The 10,992-nt window shown below is 33.4% G+C and overlaps 2 protein-coding genes across 2 annotated transcripts in view; one reads left to right on the top strand and one right to left on the bottom strand.

Annotated features, from left to right (window-relative positions):
* The window catches only part of Smp_072620 (putative dynein light chain 1, cytoplasmic), a gene marked incomplete at both ends in the record, with an annotated part of 13,666 nt that extends 11,958 nt beyond the window's left edge, over positions 1-1,708 (bottom strand). The window contains one exon of the mRNA XM_018794915.1: positions 1,661-1,708. Coding sequence (XP_018649280.1) covers positions 1,661-1,708 — 48 coding nt within the window. The remainder of the gene's footprint in view (positions 1-1,660) is intronic.
* A 1,936-nt stretch (positions 1,709-3,644) lies between these two features.
* On the top strand, positions 3,645-9,963 carry Smp_072630 (hypothetical protein; the record flags this gene model as incomplete). The annotated part of the gene is made up of 3 exons (XM_018794914.1): positions 3,645-3,658; positions 6,161-6,486; positions 9,797-9,963. 3 exons carry the CDS (start codon positions 3,645-3,647, stop codon positions 9,961-9,963), a joined length of 507 nt encoding a protein of 168 aa, XP_018649279.1.
* Between the last annotated feature and the right edge of the window lie 1,029 nt (positions 9,964-10,992).

Raw genomic sequence — 10,992 nt, 5'->3', positions numbered from 1 at the left:
TCTATATGTTATATATATGTTGTGAAGATTTTAAAAAAAAATTATTTGTTTAAGTGGAACATAGGGTTTTTTGTTTTTAATTGTAGACTTTGGATGTTTAGGAATAAAATATGTTTAGAAGGACAAGAAGAGATGAAAAGACAAACATTTACCAGTATTTATAGGATGAACCACATCAAACAGAAACATGAAACATAAACACATTTATGCTTTCGACCAAGTATATGAGTCGATGAGAGAAAGTGTGATCACATGGTCAGTTAGATTGTTCACAGTTAACTTAATCTGTATGTACGAAAGTAGACACATCTATTCATACGTAGATGACCATTACTCCGTCTCATTCCTACTCTTCCATATTTTCCACAATCAATGTGAACTTGTTATGCTTCATATGGTGTTCATACGTGTGATACTTCTCAGTGTGATGGAATGATACTAGTGGAAAAACGGTCAGATGAATACAATCTAAAATTTACTCCGATAAACAACTATCGATGAAAAGTATCTGGTATAATGACAATATCACTATATTCTATTCTCACTCTAACAGAATAAACCAATAATCAATAACCGTGAGACTATTAAAACTGAAAGTGCAAACATTTAACAAAACTTACTATTGCTCTTTTGCAATACCCAGAACACTTAAAAACCTTTGAAGTGTAATATAATTCGATGTCTCTTCCGAAAATAAATCTAACCATCTCTAAGTGTATAAAAGGAAGGAAATGTAAATTTATTTCCAAATAATCTATCCAACTATATAAAGATAAATTAATTCAATTGGACATAATTAAATTGTGAAAATGTGTCTGAGTGAAATGGATATTTATTTGAGGTGTATTGTATCTTCGATTGTATGGAATATGAAAAGAGGATAAAGCTGATTAATCGGATGCAGAACTCCGATTTTCAATTCATGTAAATGTTTCTTCGTCCATTTTAATGATTCGGAACCTGATTGTTTTGAGTAGTTTACTCTGAACATGATAATTGACTGAGAACGATTGTTTAATGTTAGCTCATTGATCCATTTGAATCAAATGAGTTGACGTAAGTTTACTAACAATCCCATGTATGTGTTTGGTTAGCCACACTGAATTATGCACATGAATACGGAAGGGTAAATTTCGAAAGTAGCACCTAATGTAACGTTCTCCGGAAAAGTTGTTTAATTGAAATTACCGATACAAGTTGGTGACCAGTGTAATTCAACGTTCATTCTCAGTATCACCAACGGACATTTGGAAAGAATTTTCAGTAATTCATCATTGTCAAACGATCGTTGAAATACTCTTCGAAACTTTACACTTGATGATGTACAAATGACAAGTCTAATGATTTGACGAGCTGTTTGTCGGCTACTATCACCTACTAATGAATCATTGTGAGGCGTGTAACATTGAGAAACATATCAATCTTAGTTCAAAACTATGAAGAAGAAATACACCTACAACTCATCTAATGACCATCTCCGAGACATTGACGTCATGCCTTCAACCTGCAGCACAGTCATTGATAAGAACACAGTTATTACTTAGTTGAACGGTGGGTCGACAGTAGTTGAGATAATTTGATGGAGTGCATAGTGAAATATATGTAATTAGGTTCAAATGTGTTACGCAGTGATTTTAATGTTGATTGTGTTAATCTTCAAGATACTGGTACATATGACATTAGTGGAAAAATTACAAACATTAAACATCTTAATTACCAATAGAAATACACATGCACATCCATTCAAATCAGTACATGTTGATAATGCAAACTTACGTTAACCATTTGCTTATCCAGATGATTCTCTCTGGTGAATTTCTCTAATTCTTCCTTCGTGATAACGTCATCATAGTTTTTATCGATTTTTGAAAATATGTCAATAAAATTGTCCATTTGTCACCACTGCGTTTTTCAATTATTCACTTTCCTCTTTGCTACCTTTCACCAGACAATTTATATAGAGTGAATAAACGATAATGATCTGATTAGAACCAACAGTAGTGCCTGAAAAGCAATTGTAGAAAATAAGAGAATATATATATATATATATATATATATATATATATATATATATGAGGATTTAATTAAAGTTACTGTATTCACAATATAACCTTGAGACCTGTCAGAAATATGCAATAGTACTAATTATCTCGTAGGATTCAGTCAGTCATCTTCACTGATTCCAAAAAGAATGCAGACTAGTTAAGAAAGTGTATTTGTTAAGAGAATAAGGCCTATCGATATTGTGTAATTATGGCTAATCCGAATGACCCAGACTGACTATCACGTAATACTTTGTAGTTTATACTTGAAAGTTTTCTGGATGGAATTTCATTGATACAGTATGAGATCAGTCGGCACATATACATACCATATAATTAATTTTTTATGATATATCTATCCATCTATCTATCTATGTATATCATTGTAACAGGAGTAGAGTACTAAAATAGTAATATTATTTAATGAGTATGAATGTGTTATCGATTGAACATTCTTTGGAAATCGTGTCAGCTATGCAAATAAAACTTCAATGATGCCAACCATATAGAGATTCATAGTTTCTGACATAAGGACAGTGATCTAACTTGGTTGTATAATTTAGTATGAAAAGTGATGCAATTTAAAAGTACTTGGTGCTCTATCGATTCTTCAAGTCAGGCTCCATTTCTTCGATGCACAAATCTCGCGAAGACGATTTGTTATGCAAAGTGCATCGACCACTCAATTGCGTTATTGGTGTAAGCTATTCATTTCTGACCATTTTGAAAAGGCGTCAACGACGACTAGGCAAGTGGTTCAATAGATTGGACCGGCAAAATCGACCTGTATCACTGACAAGGGATACTCAGGATGTGGCCATTGGACTGGCGGCATTTTCGCATTGCAATTCACTGCTTGCTGACACTGCATGCATTTGATTACTAAATCTATGGGGTGTTGATCCATAAGAGGTCACTTTGGATGAAATTTCCTGTGAAATGAGAAATACAAATAATTACAAAAAAAAATAGATAAACCGTCACATTCCACGCATCCATGAATTTTATATTCAAACTCAAGAATACGGTCTAGGTGATAATGTATGAAGGGTTTATTTTATCCAAATTTAACACAGGTTGAAAAACACTAGAAAATATCACATTCTGTGTATTATGATTATAAAGTTTCATCAGATTATTCAACCATTTTCTTGTACGTAAAACTTGAACTTGCTGCAGACGAACGATGAAAATGAAGCGGTAGTTGTTGTTTACGCCTTCGTAAACCATCATGAAGGAAGTGTTTCATTTTCAGTAGTTGTTTCTGATCTTCATGAAAAATGTTGTGGTTTGTACGATGGAAACAGCACTCTAACTTGTCACGGATGTTTGAAGTGAGGCTCACTCAACCATGATGGAAGAAAAATTACAATATATTAAAAGTCGTATTTCCAAATACTTCTTAAATTGAAATTATTCAGAATTTACGCAAACATAACTGTGGACAAAACATTTAGAAGTGTTCGCAGTCTTTCTATACTACAGTGAACAGACAGGTATAACGCAAATAATTTCCATTATGGATTGACTTTGGTAAGGTAATCATTGAAAACCAGGATGTTTCATCAGTCTGTGGTATAAATTTTTAGCTCGGAAATAACCATGAACTATCTTAAGTTAGTAACATCATAAACAAAACGAGATAATTAGTACTATTGCATATTTCTGACAGGTCTCAAGGTTATATTGTGAATACAGTAACTTTAATTAAATCCTCATATATATATATATATATATATATATATATATATATTCTCTTATTTTCTACAATTGCTTTTCAGGCACTACTGTTGGTTCTAATCAGATCATTATCGTTTATTCACTCTATATAAATTGTCTGGTGAAAGGTAGCAAAGAGGAAAGTGAATAATTGAAAAACGCAGTGGTGACAAATGGACAATTTTATTGACATATTTTCAAAAATCGATAAAAACTATGATGACGTTATCACGAAGGAAGAATTAGAGAAATTCACCAGAGAGAATCATCTGGATAAGCAAATGGTTAACGTAAGTTTGCATTATCAACATGTACTGATTTGAATGGATGTGCATGTGTATTTCTATTGGTAATTAAGATGTTTAATGTTTGTAATTTTTCCACTAATGTCATATGTACCAGTATCTTGAAGATTAACACAATCAACATTAAAATCACTGCGTAACACATTTGAACCTAATTACATATATTTCACTATGCACTCCATCAAATTATCTCAACTACTGTCGACCCACCGTTCAACTAAGTAATAACTGTGTTCTTATCAATGACTGTGCTGCAGGTTGAAGGCATGACGTCAATGTCTCGGAGATGGTCATTAGATGAGTTGTAGGTGTATTTCTTCTTCATAGTTTTGAACTAAGATTGATATGTTTCTCAATGTTACACGCCTCACAATGATTCATTAGTAGGTGATAGTAGCCGACAAACAGCTCGTCAAATCATTAGACTTGTCATTTGTACATCATCAAGTGTAAAGTTTCGAAGAGTATTTCAACGATCGTTTGACAATGATGAATTACTGAAAATTCTTTCCAAATGTCCGTTGGTGATACTGAGAATGAACGTTGAATTACACTGGTCACCAACTTGTATCGGTAATTTCAATTAAACAACTTTTCCGGAGAACGTTACATTAGGTGCTACTTTCGAAATTTACCCTTCCGTATTCATGTGCATAATTCAGTGTGGCTAACCAAACACATACATGGGATTGTTAGTAAACTTACGTCAACTCATTTGATTCAAATGGATCAATGAGCTAACATTAAACAATCGTTCTCAGTCAATTATCATGTTCAGAGTAAACTACTCAAAACAATCAGGTTCCGAATCATTAAAATGGACGAAGAAACATTTACATGAATTGAAAATCGGAGTTCTGCATCCGATTAATCAGCTTTATCCTCTTTTCATATTCCATACAATCGAAGATACAATACACCTCAAATAAATATCCATTTCACTCAGACACATTTTCACAATTTAATTATGTCCAATTGAATTAATTTATCTTTATATAGTTGGATAGATTATTTGGAAATAAATTTACATTTCCTTCCTTTTATACACTTAGAGATGGTTAGATTTATTTTCGGAAGAGACATCGAATTATATTACACTTCAAAGGTTTTTAAGTGTTCTGGGTATTGCAAAAGAGCAATAGTAAGTTTTGTTAAATGTTTGCACTTTCAGTTTTAATAGTCTCACGGTTATTGATTATTGGTTTATTCTGTTAGAGTGAGAATAGAATATAGTGATATTGTCATTATACCAGATACTTTTCATCGATAGTTGTTTATCGGAGTAAATTTTAGATTGTATTCATCTGACCGTTTTTCCACTAGTATCATTCCATCACACTGAGAAGTATCACACGTATGAACACCATATGAAGCATAACAAGTTCACATTGATTGTGGAAAATATGGAAGAGTAGGAATGAGACGGAGTAATGGTCATCTACGTATGAATAGATGTGTCTACTTTCGTACATACAGATTAAGTTAACTGTGAACAATCTAACTGACCATGTGATCACACTTTCTCTCATCGACTCATATACTTGGTCGAAAGCATAAATGTGTTTATGTTTCATGTTTCTGTTTGATGTGGTTCATCCTATAAATACTGGTAAATGTTTGTAATTCATCGTCATTGTTATTCTGCACCTTAATGAATGAGCTTTTGTATATTACCGAAAATCAATTACAGACCTAAACGAGATATATCCATACGTATTGAACAAATTAGTAGCCATCTGTTCTCAGAAGCTCAATGAATAACATGTTCCACACTTGTATTGAAGTCTCAACGTTCCACACAGACCTACTGTTAGTTAATAATGGAGATTCTATAACTAGTCGCAAAGAATTCAGCTATGCGAGAATTTGTTGCTATTCTTCATTTTGATCAGTCTAATATTTTTATTTATACAACGTCCTGATAGAATTTGAATAGGCGTAGACCGTGTATTACGCGGTGATCATTGATGTGTATTTTCACTCTGATTTCACTATCTCCATTAACACTACCTAAGTGGAAAATGACTAGTGTTGATAAATCAGTATTCTTCTCTTAATCCATACAAACCATACTTTTAATATATATTTTTACAGTGAAATAATACGAAGAAATACAACCCAACAGAATGCAGCATTGTTTAAACTTGGTTCAGATATTGAATACATTTCTGGTGATATGATGTTATCACAACAAATCAATGTCACCAATGAAGCTAGAAAATTATATCAAGAATATAAATCTGAAAATAAGCTGTTGATTGCTACAAAGCTTAAAGAATTTCTAGATAAAACATTTGGCAGAGCGTGGCATGTTACGGTGGTGGATGGTTCGTTTGCCAGTGCACATACAGAAGAAGTTAATACTTCATTCCATTTCAAAATGAAAAATCTTTGTTTTATTATATGGAAAACACCAGATTGTAGAAATGAATAATTGATAAAATGATTTCAGTAATAAATGCATTCAGGCAGGAAAACGTGTTTTAACAAATTGGAAACGACTTTCGGAATTTCTTCGTTGTGAACATCTATTAGTACATGAGCAACTAAGTGAGTAAAACAATTCATATTCCGAGTTACAGACGAAGAAACTGTCAAGAACGGTAACCACAACGTAGATATCAGTAAAACAATGAGTCAGTAACGCTAGTTTAAGTAGTGGATTACAAGAAAGTATTTGATTGAATGAAACGAATAAAAATCGATGTAAATATTTACCCAGTAAAAGTTCTGAAATAAAAGGTGGAGAGTGAGAAAAGTCAAATAGTCGACACTACTATAAAACGAAACATTATGGTATGTCTAATTAGTTGAATGAATGCCATTAACGATAACAACGGGAATCAATTGAATTTGATCATTTAATTGTATTAGATGTGGTGGGTTCGATGAAACTTATGAATTACAGTAGAATATGTTCCGAAGTGATTAGCTGCTGCTACCTTGACGTGGTGGTCGGGCTTGCCCATCATGATTAACCAATCGAGCTATACTGGCTGGAACAATCGTTCCTCAAGGTCCATGCTAGGACCATGCCAGACAGGTCCGTTGAAGAGCGGTAAGACTAAAAACAGCAAACCGAGGTCCAAAGGCGAATTCCTACTACTGACTGTACAGAGATGTGACGGCAGTAAGGTGTTTCCTTCAGACAACCAGCATAACAGCGATGCTGCCTTTTCACACGGTGGGGTCGGGTTATAAAAGGTGGAGTTTAAAAATGCACACCTCGCCTTATCCCACGGATATCCATCACCGGCGGTAAGGTCTCAGTAAAAGTTCTGAAATAAAAGGTGGAGAGTGAGAAGAGTCAAATACACGACAATACTATAAAACGAAACATCATGGTATGTCTAAGTAGTTGAATGAACGACTTTGACAATCGCTTTACTGTCCATAGACCCAGGACTTCGAAATGTTGTTGGTTTTTCAGTTCCACATAACATTCCCTTGAATTGAGCTCTGAGCAGTCCTATTGTTAGTCCTTTCCGATTAGATATGTGGATACATTTCCTGTGACAATAGCAACGGAAATCATTTGATTTTGATCATTTAATTGAATTAGATGTGTTGGGTTCGATGAAGCTAATGAATTTCAGTAGGATATGAATATAATGAAATATTAATTAATTGAGATTGAACAAAATTAGTAATTCCTGTATTCAATCGATGGACCATATATCTCTCTCTCAGAAATAGTACTCACTGAATTGTCTTACGATCGATTGGAGGAGCTCGTTCATGCATTTAAGAACAACCAATTGATAAAGATAAAACGTATTATCCAGAAGATAACTAAATAGTATCCAGTGTGTTACGGATTCCTGGTGAAGTGTAGAGTCGAGAAGTTACACATCCGTTTACTTCCAAATTTTCATAGAACTCCTATGTGATTATCGAATAAGATTTCATTCAGCTTTGTTTTTAATTGACGAATTATCATAATTTAGTGGTGTGATGTCTACGTCATGTGTGTGAGTAATCAAAACTAAACTAATTGAGATTGAACAAAGTTAGTAATTCCTGAATTCAATCGATGGACCATAAATCTTTTTAAAAATCCAGAACAATTTTTATAATCCCTAATTATGTCGAATAATTAATCAAACATATAACCTGCCAAAACTCACCTGATACTTTTATCAACACTTCAGTTTCATTGGAACAAAGAAACCGAAGTTGCAATATTGGCTAAATAAATTGAAATCAGCAACATCTATAATCGATATCATGTGTGTAAACATCACTACACAAAGATATATGTTGATTAATATCCACATGTTATCTTCTCAATGATTCGGTACTGATCAACACACAGACTTCAAAGAAGCACGAGTAGTTACCCACTTATAAATAATGACGTCATTTGATCATGATAAATTATCACAAATATATGAGTTGTGATTTAAATTACTGTTTTCAACATGCACCCGAAAAACCTACTATTTCAGCTCACAAGTAGCATATACAAGTGTTTCGATTTAGGGCAATCTAGTGAACAACTGAAATTCTCTGACAATTACTTCCCTTATTAACGTGATCACTAATACCTGGTGAAATGTATGCGAATCAGTGCATGTGTGCTTGAACAACACATGTTCTAACGGGAAAGGTTTTGATACGGTTTCTGATATAAACATTCCATTGACAGATCTGAATATTTTTCTCAAACAGTGATTTATAAGTGATAGTTGATGAGAATCGACTCTAATTTCTACTGGATCAAGATTATATGTTCAGTAATATTTGTAAGAGCGCCGTTCTCACTTTTCCCTATCTGTGTTTCAATGCTTTACTCGAAAGCGATTTCTGGACTATCTGTCAACATCCACTGTGATGTAGAATACAACTGATCGGATTCGGTTGCTTATATTGTACTTGAAGAAGTGGATGTGAACGCTGACCACTTGTATTTAGTAAGATTTTTGTGATGATGGACATTGATATGATTTTGAACTGATGATGCTCACTGTTACGGATTCATTAGAAACCAATGACTAGTTTTCATAGTTCGACTCTTCCACTATCACTTCAAAGGGAATCAATATATGGTAAAATTGAAATTAGGAAATCTGATTTTTCACTGTTCATTTGAATATCTACAATTTCGTTGATTGCGAATTCGCATTCATAGGCAATTCATTAGGAACTCTTTCTGTAAATCTCAAAATATAAATTATCAATGAAGACAAATGTATAGAAATTTGAATAATTAATATATCACTGGGTAAGGTGTTTGCAGTGTTCAAGTGGAAATTTAGTCCTGTGAACTCCATACGGTTGGTTAATCCGTCCAAACATAAGTGAGAGATAATGACAGACATAAGATTTGTTTCACGATCCCGTTTAGCGAAATACATATCTACAATTACTAATGGGATATGAATATGTTTTCCACCCGGTTACACAATAGAAGCTTTCTACTCACTCTTGTTTATCTCACCCAAGTTACCTGGTTTCAGCGCGCATACTAAAACAGCATACACCAGTAGCAGAATCTGACGAACTCAAATTAGGCCAGAACCGAAGATAATTTATTGGTCATATTAAGCAAACTGAATATACACTTTATTTTCAGCAATTATAACAACAGTATCTCATTACTTACTAATGTTATAACTGTGTGAAATAAAACTAAAACCTAATTAAATCCAAAAAATGTTTTCCAAACAACAAAACTGTAATTATTCAAACGAAATTGAAATGAACAATCCTCAAGATGCAAAAATGTAGTTGAATATGAACCTTTGACAATTAGCACAACCCAAGATGAAGAGAAATTTTTATCCATAAACTGCTTCATATATTCTGTTAATTTTAGTCCATTGAAATCATCTTTATCTGTGATTAGTCTTCTGAACTCATTTGTAATTTTTAATTTCATATCCATCGGCATCTGATCAACGATCACGTGTACATCATTTCCAAGTACCCGTTGATTATCAGTGTAGGATGATAATGATTTTTCGGTTGATTTTAGTTGTATACCTCTTTGTTGACGGCTGAAACGAATGAGAGGAAAACAATTTTCCTAGAAACGAAGTAGTTCCGTAAAACACAACCAATCTAACAATGGAACAACGTTGTAGATGATTTGTTTCGAACACAGAACGTGCAATTGTAAGCACAATGCGAACTATAATTGATGAAAATGAAATGAATTATGTTCCCTATAAAGTACTTTGGCTCACCCCAACTGTACAACGGTGGTATGTAGAAGTCGATTACGAAATTTATCTGAAAAACTCTGTTTCATGCATTCATGTAACGTCAGATGACCATGCAGACGTATGAAGATGGTTTGTACCGTATTACTTATTGAATTTTGTATCACTGCTCATTTAGTTCAGACGGACAAGGTCGATATAGACAAGCTTTCACAAATGAGTACACTTATTTTACAAATGTAAATGATTGAATTATTTATGAATACAAACAATATGTCAAGTGATATTACAACGACCTATGCTTGAGTCACGTAAGTGTTCGAATCAGTGTTAGTCAAAACAAGCTCTTGAATCTATTGATCATTGTCAGTCAGTAACATAATTGTGGATGTGAATGGATGTTCGTTATGATCCAACAATATATGTGGTCATTGCACTTCTAATTTGTTTGTTTACCCAATTCATATTTGAAACTATCTTATTCTGAGTAAACGACGTAGGTGAATAATTTTTCGAGGTGAAGTTTGGATGGTTGGTCTTAGTATTGTGAGACCGTGAAAACACCTAAATCCTCACTGAAGCGTGATAAACATCCTTTTTCAATATTTGACTTGTTCACTCCCTTGCTCAGATGACTGAGTCTGGGAAGAGGCGATTACATGTACACAATATTAGGCGTAGATTCAACTTAGTCAGAAGAATAGACAGCATTAATCTGAGCACAATGTAAATAATCTCCTTTCAAATCAGATTATGATATTT

The sequence above is a fragment of the Schistosoma mansoni genome, chromosome 1, assembly GCF_000237925.1.
Source record: "Schistosoma mansoni strain Puerto Rico chromosome 1, complete genome".
Classification (NCBI taxonomy): domain Eukaryota; kingdom Metazoa; phylum Platyhelminthes; class Trematoda; order Strigeidida; family Schistosomatidae; genus Schistosoma; species Schistosoma mansoni.
The sequence above is the reverse complement of the archived record's forward strand: the minus strand, read 5'-3'. Positions and strand labels throughout refer to the sequence as shown.